At 32.3% G+C, this 19936-nt stretch overlaps 2 protein-coding genes across 5 annotated transcripts in view; both read left to right on the forward strand.

Moving 5' to 3' along the window:
* The window catches only part of LOC132747475 (ankyrin repeat and fibronectin type-III domain-containing protein 1-like), a 68415-nt gene extending 50070 nt beyond the window's left edge, over positions 1-18345 (forward strand). For all 4 annotated transcript variants that reach the window (XM_060736869.1, XM_060736871.1, XM_060736870.1 and 1 more), the window contains 13 exons: positions 217-295; positions 913-1026; positions 2056-2244; positions 2714-2827; positions 7346-7436; positions 8238-8373; positions 8673-8786; positions 9764-9982; positions 10267-10433; positions 10796-10920; positions 12628-12813; positions 13349-13449; positions 13718-18345. In XM_060736869.1, coding sequence (XP_060592852.1) covers positions 217-295; positions 913-1026; positions 2056-2244; positions 2714-2827; positions 7346-7436; positions 8238-8373; positions 8673-8786; positions 9764-9982; positions 10267-10433; positions 10796-10920; positions 12628-12813; positions 13349-13449; positions 13718-14449 — 2367 coding nt within the window. In that variant the 3' untranslated portion in view covers positions 14450-18345. The remainder of the gene's footprint in view (positions 1-216; positions 296-912; positions 1027-2055; positions 2245-2713; positions 2828-7345; positions 7437-8237; positions 8374-8672; positions 8787-9763; positions 9983-10266; positions 10434-10795; positions 10921-12627; positions 12814-13348; positions 13450-13717) is intronic.
* On the forward strand, positions 2922-5982 carry LOC132747476 (uncharacterized). The gene is made up of 2 exons (XM_060736874.1): positions 2922-3358; positions 4124-5982. The coding sequence occupies exons 1-2, from the start codon at positions 3084-3086 to the stop codon at positions 5280-5282; spliced, it is 1434 nt and encodes a 477-aa protein (XP_060592857.1). The 5' UTR covers positions 2922-3083; the 3' UTR covers positions 5283-5982.
* Positions 18346-19936: the final 1591 nt, after the last annotated feature.

Consider the following 19936-nt stretch of genomic DNA (forward strand, 5'->3'; position numbering starts at 1 on the left):
GCGTAAAACTTAATTGATGTATAATTAAGGAAACCGAGCGTGAAATTTTAAATCGTTAATGTGACGTTTATGGTCATGTTAACAGCTTTGAACAGAGTAGTGGGACACTGTTTCTTAAATATGAAAGTTAATTAATTACAAAAACTGCACATATTCTAGACGTAAAAAAATAAATTTGTTAAATTTTATTTATTTAAATTTATTATTTTTAATCAGGAAAATGAGCGTCAACTTAGCCACTGGGAGTTTCGTCACCGTCTTTTAAAACGAATGAAAGCTGGATATGACCATGCCCGTAAGTAAATTAATAATTTTAATATTTATGAATCAATTCATTTCCTGTGTTGGATTTAAGTTATATATACTGTATAGTTATGGTAAACCATTTCCAGCTGATTTTTTATTTTAACCATTTTATGTGGTTATTTTCTTGTATAGTAGCATTTTGGCTACAATATTCATGAAGTTTCACTTATTGATCAATAATTTTCATAAGTAAAGTTAACTACTTTATGTAAACCTAAAAATATAATTATGTAACCAAGTTGTTAAATCACCCTTGATTGGTGCTACTTAATGTAAAATAAAATAAAAAGATTGTTAATATATAAGATATACCATGTTTGTCTAATGTGACTCGTAAAAATGGTGAAAAAATGTCAGGAAATTTGAAAAATGAAACATAAATTACGATATATAGATAACTATAAATAGGTGATATGATTGTGAAGATAAATGAAATGAATAACAATACCTCATATACCTTCACAATAACACTACCAGCTGTATAGTAAGTTCTAGTGATTTACATTACGTAATTTGTATATATTTCTGTAAAAACTTTTGCACAAAGTAGACTAGATTCTATGTTTTAAAAAGCATTATAATGTAATTTTGTATATGTAATTTTAGGGTGTCCGGACCCACCTACAAATGTTACACTAAATATATCCAGTAGTACATCTCTGCTTGTAAAGTTTGGGGAGCCGTTGAATAGAAACGGAGCTGTTGTTACTAAATATAAAGGTAAGGGGAATATTAACAATATTTACTTGAGTATGCAACCAGTAGAGAGCCAGTTCAGTCTTCACAACTCTGCAGATTCTTCATAATTTTGCACATTTTCAATTTGCCTGACTAAAAAAAAATATCTATGCAGATTCTAGTTTGTGATTGGTTGCTGCTCAATTTTAAAGCAGCTCGCCTTCTTATGAGTAAAATAATTTTCAAGAAATGAAATTTTACAATGATATATTCATAAAGTTAAAAAATGTTAATGTATTCACAATACATGTGAAAATTAAATATGACAATATTTACTATTACATGTATTATCACCGTAATTGTGCCCCAATACTAACGAAGGAATAGAAATTTCTGTATAGATATATATTTGGTTGTCTTAGGAATTTCTGATAAAATAAGTTTTGTACTCTTGGCAATAATTTTACTTTTAGAAACAATTTTTTCTTAAATTTTAAGTTTTTTTAGTACAAATTAACATTTTTCTGGAGGGATGCTGCTTGAACAACTTCATTTTTTTTTTAAATTAAAGAACTGGACGAGTCACGTGCTTAAAGTTTTGATAGAGAATATCAAAGTACTGCAGTAACTCTATACGAAATATTGTTTGTTGAAGATTTAAGCAACGTAGGTCATCTGATCAGATTTAATGGATCTACTTGAGTTTTTCATAAAGGCTTGTTTAAAAAAAAAGCTCGGTCATAATTAAAAATCTTTTGTAACGACCTAATTTATCTAAAAACAGAATTTGTTGTTATTTATTATGATAGAGATTATTCATACACACTTGAATAGAGTAAGAAACAAAAGATATGAGCCGCGTGACGACAAAATCAACATAATGGGTTTGCGACCAGCATGGTTCCAGACCAGCCTGATCAGACTATGGGATGCGCAGGCTGGTCTGGATCCATGCTGGTTGCAAACGCACTATGTTGGTTTTGTCGTGACGCGGCTCAATTATACACTGAGATATTGAAAATAATTCATGTTATTAAAAGTGACTGTAATCTTGAAATAATTTTTTTACAGTTGAATGGAGTAAGGATGACAGTTTTGCTCGTGTAGAAGGGGACATAATTCTTGACGATGTGAGGTACCTGGAGGTGGAAATTAAACATCTAAAGAAAGGAACACCTTATTATGTTAGAGTATCAGCAATGAATATGAAAGGGTTTAGTGGTCCTGCTTCTTCGAATCCACTTTATGCCATACCATCGAGTAAGTTTGAGATTTTTTCTGAAGACTGAATGCAACTTATGTGCCTTTAAGTGTTGTAGGTTTGAATTCGGCTTTATGTATTGAATTTTTAGTGTGAAGAAGCTTTGTAAAAAATGACAGTAGTTTTGTCCATATTCATTTTATACAAACCAGTGATTAATGAGATATGATTAATTGTAAACATTATTTGGTATTTTGTGATGTATAATGTGGATGACTTTCTAGTTAATATACATGAATCCAGCATATTTAGTTGCCGATTTAAGAAAAAATTATGTTTATGTGATATGTGATTTTGTATGAAAATCAAAATGATCTGAATAAGATGTACAAGAAACGACAAATTATATTTCAATTTATCACTCTCCATTTGATAAATTTCTGTAATAATTTGAATAAACTGTGAACTGAAAAAGAAAGTAAATGTTTTGAAATATGAGGTATGCTATGTATATTTTTTTGTCTTTAGGTTGGCGGGATGTAGACAAGATGCAGCCACGATGGCATGGAAAATTGAAAATTTTAGAAGAATTATTTACGCAAGTTAAAACATTACGGCCAGCCGACGCCCCAACTATAAAAGGTAACGTGAAAATCTGTTCTATATAAACAATACCATCATTGATTTATGAAAGTTCTATGTAAATAAAATTAAAAAATGAATATTGGGTAATATTATACCTCATTTGCATACGCCCTTCTATATTTAATATGACGTCACCCTGTCCATAAACCGCATACAGACCGGGGCCGGTCCATAATTCTTATGAAGACCGTTTAAACGTAACTTTCACGAAGTGCAAATTTCACGACGACACAAACAGACGATAACTGTCAAAATGGCCAAGGCTAGCCGATTCGCATCATTATCTGAGACCGAGTTAGTTAAACTCAGTGAATCTAAGGATTCGAAAAACACAAAAGCAGCAACAAAACATTCAGTAAAGCTGTTCAGGACATATTTGGCTGAAAAAGGCCACGATTCTTCCTTTGAAACTTACACGAACGGGGTTCTGAACAATCGACTGCGTTTGTTCTACGCCGAGGTTCGAAATGCGTCTGGAGAACGATATAAGAGGACATCCCTGATTGCAATACGAAGTGGAATATGCAGGTTATTACATTTTCTTTATCTGTTAAATATTTTAATGTCTATTTTAAAATTTTGCAATATTTTATTTTTCGTCCCCAGACCATTTCGAAACAAGCAGACTTTGCCCTCACATTGTTGCCATAATTTTGGTTAAAAATTAAGGATTAGACAGAAAAGTCTGACAATATACTTAAATGACATGGCTTTGAGTATGTTGTATGCAGGACTTTTTTTTGGTAAAAAAATATTAGTAGGGTCCCTGTCACCCATGACTGCTGTCAATAGGCCCATAAGGATTTTGTTTAGCTATCAGGGCCAAAACACCATTTTTGGGGAAGGGGCCTCAGCCTTTTTCTTGGGGAAAATATGCGTGATTTTGGCTTACTTTGGGAAAAGGGGTCTGAAATTTAACACAAACTTTTAACAAGTTCTTCAAAATAGAAAAGCAAAAAGCACTGGGAAATACTAATAAGGCAGTAAAAGACCTTAATTCAACACCAACATTTAGTTTTGTTCTAAATTCTATGGGAAATTTCAAAAGACTGGGGAATTTTGAGGACCAAACTGGGGAAATAAAGAGGCTATTTTGGTTGGGGAAGCAGCCTATATTCGGCCCCTACACAGAAGGGTTTTTTGGCCCTGGCTATATATAGATTACTGAAGAAATTGGCAGTTTTACAGTCTTGGCCCTAAGATAATAGATCTTAATATTTTGATTGTGTTTTCAGATCTTGTTTATTTTATAAATAAGGCTAGCTATACTTATATATTTTTTTTTATTTTCAGGTACTTGTGTCAATCTAACAACATCGACATAACTCGAGATGTGGACTTTAAAGAAGCCAACGACATGTTTGTTTGTATGTGTAAAGATACCTGCAAAACAGGTAAAGGAACTGTTGATCACAAAGTGTCCATCGAGAAAGCAGATTTAGAGCGTTTATACAGTTCCAGGATGCTTGACACTACCACACCGTATGGGCTTTTAAACAAAGTATGGTTTGAATTATGTCTGTACTTTTGTAGGAGAGGGCGTGAAAACCAACGTGAGCTGAAACCATCCATGTTTAATATCAGAACAGATGCCTTAGGCAAGCGGTATGTCTGTCAGGTGGATTCAGAAGTATCCAAAAACCACCAAGGCATTAAGCATAGTGAAATTCAAGATAAAAATGTGAGAATGTATGAAACGGGTGGAAGAATGTGTCCAGTAAAAAGCTTTGAGAAATATTTGTCAAAACTGAATCCTAAATGCAAAGCTCTGTTCCAGACACCAAGAGAGTCCTTCTTTGACTCAGACTCGATCTGGTATGAAAATCGCCCACTTGGGAAAAACAAGTTAGGTACACGTATGAAGGAACTATCTGTTGGGGCCGCTCTTTCCCAGGAATACACCAACCATTGTATCAGGGCAACGGCTATAACCGCTCTCAGTCATGCAGGATTTGAAGCGAGGCACATAATGACAGTTTCTGGTCATAGAAATGAGGCCTCAGTCAAAAGTTATGTTTGTGACACAACCGTAACTCAGAAAAAAGAAATGTCTGCTACAATCAGTAGTTTAGCACCAGAATCTGCCAGTGTACATGAGTTTGAAGATGGCTTGGATGATGTTTTGTCACTATCTCTGTCGCAGACTGAGTCAATTCTGAAGGATATAACTTCTTTTGAAAACCAACAAACATCCAGTACGATAAACACTGACCTAGGACAGTTTTCTAAGCCACATCCGCAACATCTCTCTGCAGGCGCTGTGATTGGATCCGAGCTTGTGGGAGCTGACACAGTAGCGCCACATCCAACTCGTCTTTCTGCCGGCCCTGTGAATGAGATCAACCATGTGCGAGCCGAAAGTTCACTTCAAATACAAAACAATGCCCATGCTCACGGACAGTCATCATTTTCCTTCCATGGATGCCAGATCCAGTTTCATAATTATAACTAGATGATTTACACTACAGAAAATTTAGACAAAAATCCTACAATAAATACTTTAATTATTAAGTGAACAAGTTGTGCTTTAAACTTTCAATATTCAGTGTATTAGACTAGTCTAGACTTGTGATAAATATGTAAGAAATGGATGAAGATTTTTTGTATGTGTCCGATATATACATTTTGTATTAGCTGTATAATTTAATTTAATTTAATTTTAGTTATCATTAGTGTAAGAGAATTTGTCAGTGAGATTTTATTTTGTTGTTAAATGATTATTTTTACTGAATTTATTGTTGTGTTTCACATTAAATTATTACATGTTGATCAAAAGTCATGATTTGTCTTTAATTTAATTATAAATTTTATTTATACAGTTTGTGAAATTCTTAAAGTCCGGGTGTTTTGCTTAGTAACATTTAGTATTTAATTTTATTAACAAAAATGAAATGTTAAAGGGACTCCACTGAGGTTTAAAAGCCTAAAAACAAAATATTTAAATTTCTTACATGAATGAGCTGAGGCACTTTAAAAAGAAATATATGCAAAGATAGTTAAGAAATATACTTTGAAATGAATTGAAAATCGTATTTTTATGCTTTTCTTAACCCGATTTGAGTGAAAAGCGTTTAAACGCTTTTCATTTTGTGTCATTTTTTTAATATTTGAATAATTATTCTGGAAAAACGAAGTGCGCGAATGATCTAAAGATTTGTTGTCTTACCCTATATCAAATGGTACATTTATCTGGAAAAATATTTTCAGCCCCATCATGTCAAAAAACCTCAGTGGAGTCCCTTTAAAAGAAGAGCATGATTTTGATGCATTGCTTGAAAATAATAAAACAAAATCCGACTAGGGTTTGAGATATTTCACACACTGAACAAGTAAAATTATTATTTGAAAGCAAATAATAGTAAAAATGACAACAAAAAACAAAGGGATTAAAGGATTTAGATGCGCTTCGGGCCATATGCCTTCCTCAGTCTGACCAACCAGTCCGTAAACTTGCATATTGCCCTCAAGGCCATGTTTTATTTGTTAAATATTCAAATTTCAAAATCTGTACTGACTGAATACAGTCTAACTTGCCCATGCGACCACGTGTATTAAGCGACTTTTGTCTTAAACGACCACTTTAAATTCCCCCCGATCATTTTCTCTCTATATCTTTAATGTATTAAGCGACTTTTGCTCAACGCGACCAGCGACCGCTAATTAGTCACCTAATTGACATCAATCTTTTCATTAAACGACCACTTTTACCTGTCAAGTAATTGTGTTTTTAGAGAACGCCACCTCGTTATGTCACAAGTGTCAGCAATCAAAACACAACAATAAACGTGTGAAAAACTCTATTTCCCATACCGTTTTAGCGTATGCAAATGAAGTTAAGTATACGCGTGACGTGTATTATCCAGTAATATCGGATAAACAATGCAACGCTCCGCCCATACTGAGATGGTGTTATCGCTTCGCTTGTTGACATTTAGACTGCATTGAATTGACCTTGAACTTGATCAGCCATTAAATTAATCGTAACAAATAGATGTAGTTTGTTTATTTCAAATGAAAAAATGCACAACAGAAAACATCTTCACTAATAGGGTTTTCGTGTTGGAGACAAGGAAAAACAACGGAGAAGTTAAAAAATTCTGGAAAAAAATGTCAAACATGTACGTAATGGATCAAAACTGATTTTGTCAATAAATATCAGAACGTTATTTTTACATTTGCATCCGTTTAGATTATCGGAGCGTACTTATTATTCAACATTTATATAAAAATGAAGTTGAAAAACAATCCCATCGAATAAAAAAGATGTCATTTATAAATTTTGACTTTTATATCATGCTGACTGTCTTAAGAGACCGTTTCATTAAGCGACCGTTTTTGGTGTTTCCCTTGCCCGGTCGCTTAATACATGTTTGACTGTAGTTGACTGTCTATCGTCATGAATTTTCAAATTTATGAGTGATTTGTTTTAAATATTTCTCAAGGAAACCATAAGCACGTTTTCAAAGTTTCATTTCAAATCTTTTTTTAACAGTTATTCTCTTACTTGATTTTCAGATACCCCAGGTTCAACATCACCAGTACGCAAGAAAAAAGGCTTTAAAAATCTATTCTCATCAGCACCAAAGTTTCATAAAGGTTTAAAAAGGTATATTAATTTACATCTTTTCTCCAGTAATTTTACACATGAGATTGTATTTATGTTTTTTTATGACACTTTAAATTGGTTTTGTATAGTTCAAGTAGTTATTAATTGGTAAAGGGTTTTATCTGTGATTCTGTTCAAAATTGTATAATACTTTTGCATACATTAATTTTTTCTTGTAAATCTACGAGTCTTAATGATTTGATGTCTTTTTTTCAAGAATGATCAGAAATAAGTAATAGATTAATAAAGAATGTTTGTATAGTAATGCAAAAGACATGATGATCACCATTAAAAATACGTTGCGTTTTAAGTACATTATTGCTTTTCAGTAATGTGTTATATTATTAAAGTATGTTTGTTATATTTTAGGGGTGTATATTTATCCTGTTATTTGTTATATTTTAGGGGTGTATATTTAGCCTGTTATTTGTTATATTTTAGGGGTGTATATTTAGCCTGTTATTTGTTATATTTTAGGGGTGTATATTTAGCCTGTTATTTGTTATATTTTAGGGGTGTATATTTAGCCTGTTATTTGTTATATTTTAGGGGTGTATATTTAGCCTGTTATTTGTTATATTTTAGGGGTGTATATTTAGCCTGTTATTTGTTATATTTTAGAGGTGTATATTTAGCCTGTTATTTGTTATATTTTAGGGGTGTATATTTAGCCTGTTATTTGTTATATTTTAGGGGTGTATATTTAGCCTGTTATTTGTTATATTTTAGGGGTGTATATTTAGCCTGTTATTTGTTATATTTTAGGGGTGTATATTTAGCCTGTTATTTGTTATATTTTAGGGGTGTATATTTAGCCTGTTATTTTCGTTATGATGACAAAGTGTTAGTGACATCAGAAGAACAAATTCCTATCGTTGAGGTGGACGAGACATTTGCCGGACCATCATTGTATCTTGATCTCTACTGGTTAATGAAGGTGAGCACTTCTGTCTTAAAATATGTTTTAGATATTGTCTATGGAAGGACATTCATTTAATAAAGTATTAAAATTCATCAAAAAGACTAGTCACTGTCAAAGTATTTAATAATGTCACTGATACTTATCATTTCTTGTAAATTTTAATATCTTTGAAAATTAATATTTTAAGTATGCATTAAAACAGATAAAAATTTCAGACCAGAGTTTTGAAGTTTATACTGAAGAGTTATTATGCAGTTTGTGCAAGAAACTATGACTTGTTAACTAAATGAATGAACTTGAAATTATACTTTAAGGTTGCATGTACATGGGAGGATGTAAAATCTCTGAGACAAGATATGGAGAGGAGTACAGCCGAGGGCAAAGTTCATTTTAGAGGGAAGCTTTTACAAGCTGTTTCAGTATTACAGGTACATTATGTTACAGCTTTTTCTTTTGAGCTTCTTTGAGGTTAAAAAAGCAAATAATGAGTTTTTTCTTTCAGCTTCTTTGAGGTTAAAAAAGCAAATAATGAGCTTTTTTTATTGAGCTTCTTTGAGAAGCTTTTTCTTCAATAAGCAAATTTCATGCTTTTTCTTCAAGCTTCTTAAAGGTTAATTAAGGCAGAGAAAGAGCTTTTTCTTTTAGCTCTTTTAAGGTTAAAAAGCAAATATGAAACTTTTTCTTCAAACTCTTCTGAGGTTAAAAAAAACAAATATCACGCTTTTTATTCAAGCTTCTTAATGGTTAAAAAAGCAAATATGGAGCTTTTTCATCAAGCTCCTTTCAGGTTAAAAAAGCACATATGGAGCTTCTTCAAGCTCCTTTCAGGTGAAAAAAACAAATATAGAGCTTTTGCATCAAGCTCCTTTCAGGTTAAAAAAGCAAATATAGAGCTTTTCTTCAAGCTTTTTAGAGGTTTAAAAGGCAGATATAGAGCTTTTTCTACAAGCTTTTTAGAGGTTAAAAAGGCAGATATAGAGCTTTTTCTTTGAGCTCTTTTGAGGTTAAAAAGCAAATATAGGAAGTCTTGGCCATAAGTGAAGTAGAGCTGCCTGTCTAGCCTACTTGCACTTAAGGACATGCCATCTCCTTGTAATAAATGTGAATAATTATCTTAATTTGTAATGAAATTACACTTTAACATTACTTGGGAACATTAAACATTAATTCAAAAGTTTAATATCTAAGAGAAATAATACTAATGTGAGATGGAAGCATTCGAGATTAAGTATCTAAACATGGAAAGATAACGAGAAATGCTTCAATAAATTTAGAAGCATATAGAAATTGAAGAACTTAAAATAGAAAATAGATTTAGTCCTTAATTGATTAATTTCAGAACTGTCTGTTGTTCTAATCACCTTGTCCTGATTTATTTAACTCAATTATTTATCCAATCTTTCAGACCGCCTTGGGTACTCACGATTTAGGAAAATTTTATTTCAAACCCCTCCGAGATCCTAATGGAAGTATAGTTTTAGCTACAGTGAACTTTATACGTGATCCAAAAGTTGTTTCGTTTAATTCGGGAAAATGGGTTCCACTGTCACGACTGCAGCGAAGACAATCACAGAACTTGAGCGACTTCTCGGAGGAACAAGAATGTATCGTGTCCTCTGTCAATGTAAGTATATTTCCTTGTTGTTTTTGTAAAAAAAATTATTTGGGCCTTTTTGTTTGAATATTTATATTTATTTATAATATTTGCAATATTCTGACAAAAATAGATGAATTTTAGATATCAGCAGCATGTTGTTGTGTTTGTCAACTATAAAATATTGATTTATTTTCTAATACAGCAAAGAAATCGGTTTTGCATAGTGATATTAAAGTAATTCTTCTTCTTGCCCTGATCCGCCCTGGCTCCATGTCTTGCATATTTAAAATATGAAGCTGTTATTATTTCAGGAGATGACAGTGTATCACCAGACGAGTTCTGTACCATTACGCCCTGGACTTTATTTAGGATATTTAAAACTTCATGCATCAGTGGATCTGATACGTGTTTTAGTGACACAGGCTGCGCCAAATGTTCTTCCAAATGTAAAAGTGCGGGACTGTTCTAACATTTCTGTGTAGGTTCTATTGCACATATGCTGCAATATTTTTACAATTTTTGAATGTAAATGAGGAAACGTGTTTGTGATGACCACAAGATTAAATTTCCCTTCAAGGGTAAAGAAACCTTTCCTTCGTAAGCAAGTATGATCTTGATCACGCTGAACTCAACTAAATCTAAACCAATTTACTAGCAATTATTTGACAGCTTGTTACCTAAAACAATCTAAATGTAAGAGAGGATAAAGACATCAGCTTCCGTTTCAATGATTTTTGCATTAATTTTTTAAAGGATAAATTCTTAAAAACATCAGTGGCATTATCTTGAATTAAAAAATGTGTTGTACATGTATAAGAACTTGAAATGTATATTTTTCAGAGAGGAGTGGAAATGGTTGAAGTCCTTATCACCGGATGTTCAGAAAAGCTCGGCCATGTCAACCAACCAGCAGACGTTCCACACTTGTCTTTCAAAAGCATCGGAAAAACTGTTCAAGATGTTAGGTACTGAACAGTGTTTTTTTTTGGTTAAAATGATTACTTTTTCATCTACTACTTCTTTCAAAATATAATGCTCTTTATTACTTTTTATCCCCCGCCGAAAATTTTCGGCGGAGGATATAGAAATAGTCTCCGTCCGTCCGTCCGTCCGTCCGTCCGACCTTCCGTCCTTCCGTCCGTCCGTCCTTCCGTCCGACATTTTTGTCCGGAGCATATCTCTAAAAGTATTTGAGTTATCAACTTGAAACTTCATAGGTGGATAGACCTCATTGAGGAGGAGTGCAGTGCACAAGAATGATAACTCTACCTTGCATGATTTTTGAGTTATTGCCCTTTGTTATTTTTCAAAATTGATTTTTGTCCAGAGCATAACTCCAAAAGCCTATGAGATATTAACATGAAACTTCATAGGTGCATAGATCACACTCAGGAGGTGTGCAGTGCACATGAATGATAACTCTACCTTTCATAATTTTTGAGTTATTGCCCTTTGTTATTTTTCATACCTAATTTTTCACCTGAGTGAAGCATAACTCAAAAAGTGTTTAAGATATCAACATGAAATGTCATAGGTGGATAGATCTTATTGAGGAGGAATGTTGTGCGCAAGAATGATAACTCTTCCCTATACAATTTTTGAGTTATTGCCCTTTGTTTTTTTTCATGCTATTTTGTCCAGAGCTTATCTCAAAAAGTATTTGAGGTATCAACTTGAAACTTTAAAGGTGGATGGATCTCATTGAGGAGGAGTGCAGTGCTTAAGAATGATAACTCTACCCTGCATTATTTTTGAGTTATTGCCCTTTGTTATTTTTCAAAATTAATTTTTGTCCAGAGCATAACTCAAAAAGCCTTTGAGATATCAAAATGAAACTTCATAGGTGCATAGATCTCACTCAGGAGGTGTGCACTGCACAAGAATGATAACTCTACCTTTTATAATTTTTGAGTTATTGCCCTTTGTTATTTTTCATACTTAATTTTTCAATTCAATTTTTTTCTCTAAGAGTATTAGAGGTATCAACTTGAAACTTCATAGGTGAATAGATTTTACTGAGGAGGGATGCAGCACACAAGAATGATAACCTACCCTGCATTATTTTTCAGTTATTGCCCTTTGTTATTTTCAGCCATCAGTATTCACATAGGTTTCAAATCTGTAATCACTATAGCCATCAGTTTTCATTACCAAAAGACCTCTAAAAATAGAATTATTCTGTTCTTCTATATATACATTCTTCCAATGAGCAAACACATTCGGCGGGGGATGGCCATGTTGACATGGCTCTTGTTTTGGTAAATTTAAGCCTGATACTATGTAAGTGACAGTCTGAAAGTCGGTCCTTCTCGTAACAATTTTGATATTGTAATGCTAACTATGAATTGACCGTAAAAAGTCGGTCCAGAAGGATGGTCTGAATGTATACCTGTACCATAGGATTAACTTCTGGCATTCAAAGGGCAATAGACTAACTCCGGAATTAAGAATATTTGGGTATTTCTCAGCTAATCTGTAGGTACAAACATTTACAGTAACTGTTACAGCTTCCAAGATAAGTGAAACAGGTTGACTAATCTGTTGTGGCTGTAGTGGTCCATGAAGCTGTAATGGTAAAAGTTTGTTTGTTCCTACGGATAGGTTGGGAAAAACCCAAATTTGCGAATAACGTCTATTAAAGTATTATTAAAATCTCTATATTTCATTTTTAGGTATATCGGAGGAGATGTCATTATCATATCGTCTTTACGATGTTGAGGTTATTGAGCTAAGTCCGCAGGTCTCGTTTCTCCTCATGTTGCCACCGGCTGACGATCTATGTATTGTACCGGGTCAAAATGACGAAATTGTAGAGCGAGATGATTTCACCTTACTACCTGTGCAAGTTTTTGAAATGAGTAAGTTGAAAAGGATACAGTCTTTTGTATCATATCTTAAAGCTGCAGAAAAAAGTAAATAATTCCTCCAGTGATTAGTTTTATTTTGAATTTATGGGGAAAAATTTTATTTTTTTTATGGAAAATCTTCTCGCATACACATGTGACTTGCTACTCAGCATTGTGGGTTGTAATTCATGACAAAGATATTGTATTATTTCAAGTGAATTTGAGAAATTAATTGCTTTTGTTTTGGTTCACCTGTACCAGAGATGATATGGATTGGAGATCTAAGAAAGTTTAGAACTTGTTTTGAGACTAAAACTCAGACTTAAATTAAAAAGAAATACTATTGCTTGATTACTTAAGTTAAAACTTTTGACAAGCTGTTCAGAAAATAAGGAAATTATTTTGGTTTATGTTTATCAGCTTTTATGGAATTAAACTTACAGAAATTCAGTGTTCAAATTTTCTTCAGAGCTATATATTTGCCATATTTTTAGTTCAATTGTTATACATTCTATTTTCAGTTCAATTATTTTCTATCTATTTTCAGTTCATATGTCTACATACCAGCCACAGTTCATCAGTCGTTACTCTCGTCTTTCATCCATTCTCGAGATGGACACCATTCTGGCGCAACAAATGCAAAGAGAGGTAACTCTTTCTTACTAAAATAATTAGGATAGTATGAGTAGTCTACCTTATATAACTGACAATTGCATTATCAACTAAGGCAGTTTTCACTTCATATGCTTCAAATGTAAAGATTTATATAAGTAATAATATTGATGAAAAAAGATAAATCTGCACAAACATGATGTAAAAAGCACAAATACAAAACTGTGAAAGCAAATTCAAATTTTTCAATTAAAAAGTTGTAAAAGGTAAAAAAAATAATAATGAAATTTTCTTTTTCTTGCAGGCATTTTCAAAAGAGGAATTAAATACAGCAAAAGATCGTGTAAAAAGACTGTTAAATTTACAAAATGATCTTGATAAAGCATGGAAAGGCATGCGCTGGATCATGGACATAATCACTCATGCGCGATCTCGAACTTTCGTAGGATGCATTCCAGTTCAAACTTTATATTCTGCAAGTGCGGATAATTCTTTATCCAATGACCTTGAACGCAAAGGTAAAATACGTGATAACAACAATTATGAAGGTTATTCGAGTTCATGTAATTCAAATGAAATCAGTGTCGGAAAAGACCATGTTAAAATCGCAAAGTTTTACGATCCAAACGATGATGAGTCACAAAAGAGTCACAAAGAGACGAAGTCGGAAACACCTAGTCATAACGATAATTCAGGGATTTTACGGGTATACGCAGCTTATGACACTGGGTTAGCGAAAGGAACGAGTGTGAAATTGCATGTGACGCCACGAACTACGGCAAGAGAGGTTATTAACTTGGTTGTGTTAAATTTGAACCAAGCAGTGATTAACAAGGGAAAATCTGGACCAGTTTACGAAGAGGAGAAATTCACGGAATTTTGTTTGGTAGCTGTGATAGGTGCACGGGAGAGAATTCTAAGAGACGATTATCAACCTTTAAACCTTCAGAATCCATGGACTAAGGGGAGATTATATGTACGCATGAGAAGTAATCTGTTAGCTGCCATACAGCAAGGGCAGGCCACTGCCGTCTGAGGCGAAACATAAAGCGAAATTATACTTTTACTATTGAGAAGTAATCTGCTCGAAGCCAAAGAAACAGCAAAGAAAAGTCACTTTGGTCGGAGAGTTAAAATCTTGTTTGTTTGAAAACCTATTCCAAGTTCTGTTAATTAACATATTAAAATAGGGCAAATTTTATTCATTTATCCTTAAATGAATCCATACACTTACAAGATTGTGGGAGAGATCAGAAAAAGGTGTTAGTCATACTGAAACAAAAGGAATTTAAAGGACATCTCCAGATACAAGCGTAATATTTAGAAACATGTAAAAATGTTGTCAAAATTACAAATATAGTGATTTAAACAAGCCTAAGGTACTTATTTCATAGTAATTACCTATTATGTAGGAAAATATACAAGAACAACTCTTAATACATTAGATATGGAGTAGAATTCTAATATGAAAATTGAATATTCAATCTCTATAATTTTGCATTAAAAACTATTTTTAAACTCTATATATTTATTAGCTTTGATCTTTTGAAAATTTGTTTACTCATATAGCAGTGTGTGGCTTTGGGCATATTGACAATTTTTATTTCTGAGTTAGAATTATATTGTTAAGTTTATTGCATTCTGTAAAAACAGCATACCTTTTAGTGATGTCGAATTTGTGATGGTTTTAGTCAAGTTTAAACCTATAGAAAGTTTACCTGCAATCAAATATCCATTAATGATGTTACAGGAAGACTTCAACTTCTTGAACCATTATAATGTTGTTTTTTTGCCTCGTATTTTGTTTTATCAAAGACCTTGCCATTTATTGCTATAGAAAATAGTGTTACTACATCTACCATTGTGTATTCACAACCCTGTTGGAAGCATTCCATACTTGTATTATTCATACATCATTGGTTGTATTGTTCGGGGCCTCTCTTGCTGAGTTGTTTAAGTTACATTATATCCTCATTTTCTGCTGTCCAGTTGAATAAGTTATGAAATCTTTTAAAGATTGGCTATTAAAATGGTGATTGATCAATAACTGATAATGAAGAATGTGTATAATATAATATTAAATCAAAACTACCTTAATTACAAAAAGACTGTCCAAATCTTTTTAAGAACTGAGCATTACCAATACATTTTGAATGATATTTAAAGAAAATTCTGTTGGTCACCTGGATTATTGGTTACTTATTCATAGTAATATATAATAAACTGAACACACTAATATGGCAAAATGTCAAGTTATTTTTTATTTTTTAACTGCTTACTGATCATGTACACTTGGATGGGCATTATGTCACTTTTAAGTTCCCTGATTTCATACCATTTGCTTATCACCATTGTGGGTTCGAACCTTGCAAGGCACTTTGGTTTCTTTCATGTGAGGAACCTATCCAGCTAGATCACGGAAGGTACCAGCATGTTTTCTGAAATAATGCATGAAGGCGCTCCAGAGATATTTCTCCCCCAGTAAAACCTGGAAAGTTCACAAGTAATGACCCATGACCTAACAATAACCACATTTTTTTGAAAAATTAACCATGTTAACACAATAAATGTACAATATAATAATCTATAAGGAATGGTCAAAAATCAAGTTTCTGCTTTTATTCCACTGCCAGGCATTGCTTTAGGGACATGAAACTGCCAATATTTTGAAATGTTTATATCATTTGACGGTTAACAGTATAAAAATTCAGTTATATCTTTTAACAGATATATTGTCATATGTTTAATACATTATCAACTTTGTGTGAAACTTTTGGACATCACTGTATTAGCAGGGCTCATTTTTAGCCCGACTACCAGTCTCAAGAGTTTATAACTCTGTCATTTTGATAAATTAATGCCTTTTTCTCCAACTTTTTAAATCTGTTATTAAAAATAGTTGAACATACAGTTTTGTTGACAACTTTTGCTTCCTAGAAAGTTAGCTGCAACATAAAAGAGGCATTTTCTAGACCAAAAGTATGTTGTTGTTTTTTTCTAAAACATAAAAGAGAAAATTCACCAATAGGTTGCCTTTTATACAGCCACAAAACAAATTTCTTTTAACTTTTGAGATATACAGAAAAAGTGATAAATTTTGGAACAGCAATTAAGGTTGTTTTCTTTTTGCATTATATGTGAAGTATCCATTATTTTTAAATTACCAACATAATTACATGTATGTACACATTTTTTCCAAATTTTTATCAGTGTTTATTGTTTTCCTAAAATTGGAAATATAAAGGCCTGGTATATATGTTTGAAGTTTCAGTAATTTCACACTATGGTGATACTAAATCTGCCATGTACACATTCATTCATTTATTCATTCTTGTAAATATTCTTGCATACTAATTTATTATTGTGTTCGTAGTCAGCCCAGTGCAATTTTTTGGCCAGGAGTGATTTCGGGGGGTTTTATTGAAGGTTTACTATCTTTTACTTATATATTTTCCCAATAAACAAGTTTTAAATGTTACTGAAATAAAATATAAATATTATACTAACAGATGGTGAATATCATTGAATTGGGGAAAAGTAAGCAATGTATATTATTACATAAGCTAACAGATGTGTTTCTGTTTTTAAGTTAAGAGTAACATGTTTGTTTTTTGTTTAATGATGCTCTAACAGATACTGATAAAATGTTTGAACACATTCAAACAAAAAAAGTGAATGTTTACAATAGAAAATTTTAATAGATGCCCTTAGGCCTCTATTAAAAATTAATTGAAAAATATTGAAATTTATTTACATTACATAATGGATGCACAATATAGCAGCTACCAAAGATTAGATTATCTAACTGTAAAAACGTTACATAAGTAAACAAATTACAAATAATTAGTTGATAAATGGTTGATTAAAAGAAATTAAATATTATCTTTTTAATTAATACTGGCCTGATGTTTATTTTAAAAATTAAACTATTTTTTTTCTTAAGAAGATGGCATATTATTAAGCGTTCTTGTTTTATCTAATTTAAAAAAAAATTCTTAAGTTCATTTATTTTATTAATCAAAGCTTGATTTTTTACTATTAAAGGTTCCTGTTTACAATTAAACTTAGCCATTTATTATTTAATGTGGTCATTTTCAATTGAAATGTCCTGTTTGTTTACAGTTATAGGTGATTGTTTACCATTACAATTCCCATTTAGTTTAAAACCCTTTTCTTTACAATTTAAAATGGGCCATTTTCAACTCAAGTTAGCAATTTACTAGCATCATATTTAGATCTTATTGTTTACTGTAAAGTAAACCCCACTTGTTTACAATGAAACCTGGTTATTTACTATTAAATTTGGCCGTTTTCAATAAATATTTCCTGTAAACAATTAAGACTTATTTTTTACCATTAGACCTGGCCATCTACTTTTAAAACTACCTGTTTACAATTAAAGATGGTCATTTACAATCAAAACAGGCAATTTAATTATATAGTTATATGGTAATATTTATATCTTACTGTTAACCTGTTTACAATTAATGATGGTCATTTACTACATGTGTAGTTTTCAATTTCCTTATTTACTCTTAAATCTGGCCATCCAATATTAAAACTACTACCTGTTTACAATTTAAGATGGCCAATTACAATTAAAACAGGTACTTTACTTACTACTGTAAATCAGAGTAGCTTATAGTTACTGTTAACTTTTTTAAAACCTGTTTACAATTACAAGTTGGCCATCTGTGCTGTATTTGCATTCTTTTTCAATGTTTCATGAAAAACATTTATTTATCAATGCATTTATTTATGATATATTGTTGTTGATAAACATGCAATGAGATTTTTGTTAATGTGATATTTTATGTCTAGAAAATGCATGTGCTAGATACATACACTCTCCTTCATCCAGCTCGTCATTCCATTTACATATGAGAATTTTTATAGTATTATAAAGTAAAATAAAAACATTAAAAAACTTTACTTGTTGTTTGTTGTTATTTTTTAGTGTTAAAAAGTCCTTGTATAAAACCAATTGAGATGTGGATAAGAAATTGTTGTCTTTACTTGATAAAGGGTTACTGGAATGATCATTTTTCCTTGACAGTTGATCTTGCACATAAAGTCTAATCACTACTGATTCAGAAGTCGTGTTGGAAAAGTATATGGTCATATGCGAAGAAATTGGTAATTACTGGTTAGTAATCCAGGTAAGCCGGTTAGGCTGTCGGACTACCGAGATACAACCAAAATATGTTGGTTTAAACATATTAATTTAAGCTTGATTGCGAAACAAGTTCTTGCAACTTATATTAATCATTTTCGAGTCCGCTTCCTGGAGCCAACCAGTACTGGTGTCATATGATGAAACATGGTCGTCACCTATTAGGGCTTAAACCCATGATCCACGAGTTGAGAGACAGATACCTTAACCACTAGGCCACCGCTCAATAAAATGTGTTAAAATCGACATTAAAACCAAACATATACTTGCAAGGGATGAGGTGACCTAATGGTTAAGGTGTGTGTATCTCAAACAAAGGATCATGAGTGAAGATATACTGGGGACATTTTATCATGTGACACCAGTACTGTTTATAAACCAAGGAAGTGCACTCAAGATTTACACTCATTACTCAGTACTGGCTGGGTCCAGGATCGGATTCGATAGTGTCTATGACCTTAAAGCTTCCAACACAATCACACTGAAATACATTCTATATTCTATACTCATATGACATCCAGCCTCCATGTTCCATCTTAAACACGTGCCAGTATTTCTTAGTCTAAATAGTGATTTAAATAAGTTGTTTTTTTGTTTGTTTTATCATGTGTCAACATCATTACTTAAAAATCATGGAAGCATACTCAAGAGTGGCTTAAATAAGTCTTCATAAATGTGGGATACGTCTCACCAACGCTGACTAAGGCGTCATATGGCTACTGGTGGAGGAAGACTTAGCTCGATAGCTTCCTCACACTAAAGAAGAATACTAAAGAAGTATACTATCAGGATTCGAGCCACCAGTGTTGGGGCAAGTAGTTTGAAGTCAAGGACCTTATCAAAATATGATTTTTGAACATTCTCTTGGGACACATTTTGTACAAAGGTATTCTTAGCGTTTTAGTAACATCGTGCAATAATTTTTGAGACACATTGAATGTACTCGCGTTTTTGTACACTCATTTTGCTTAAATGGATAAATGAGCGATCTTTTAAGCCACATTTTGCTTTAATTAACTATTGGGCGTTCTTTGTATCATCATTATGCTTAAATTGATAATTGAACGTTCCTTTAAGCCACATTTCGCTTTATTAAACTATTGGGCGTTCTTTGTAGCTACATTTTGCTTGAATGAATTACTTAGCGCTCTTTGTACCACATTTTGCTTTCATAAACTATTGGGCGTTCTTTGTATCATCATTTTGCTTAAATTGATAATTGAACGTTCTTTTAAGCCACATTTCGCTTTATTAAACTATTGGGTGTTCTTTGTAGCTACATTTTGCTTGAATGAATTACTTAGCGCTCTTTGTACCACATTTTGCTTTCATAAACTATTGAGCGTTCTT

This window comes from Ruditapes philippinarum, unplaced genomic scaffold (genome assembly GCF_026571515.1).
Source record: "Ruditapes philippinarum isolate M1 unplaced genomic scaffold, ASM2657151v2 ctg4116_1_1_1_1, whole genome shotgun sequence".
Taxonomy (NCBI): Eukaryota; Metazoa; Mollusca; class Bivalvia; order Venerida; family Veneridae; genus Ruditapes; species Ruditapes philippinarum.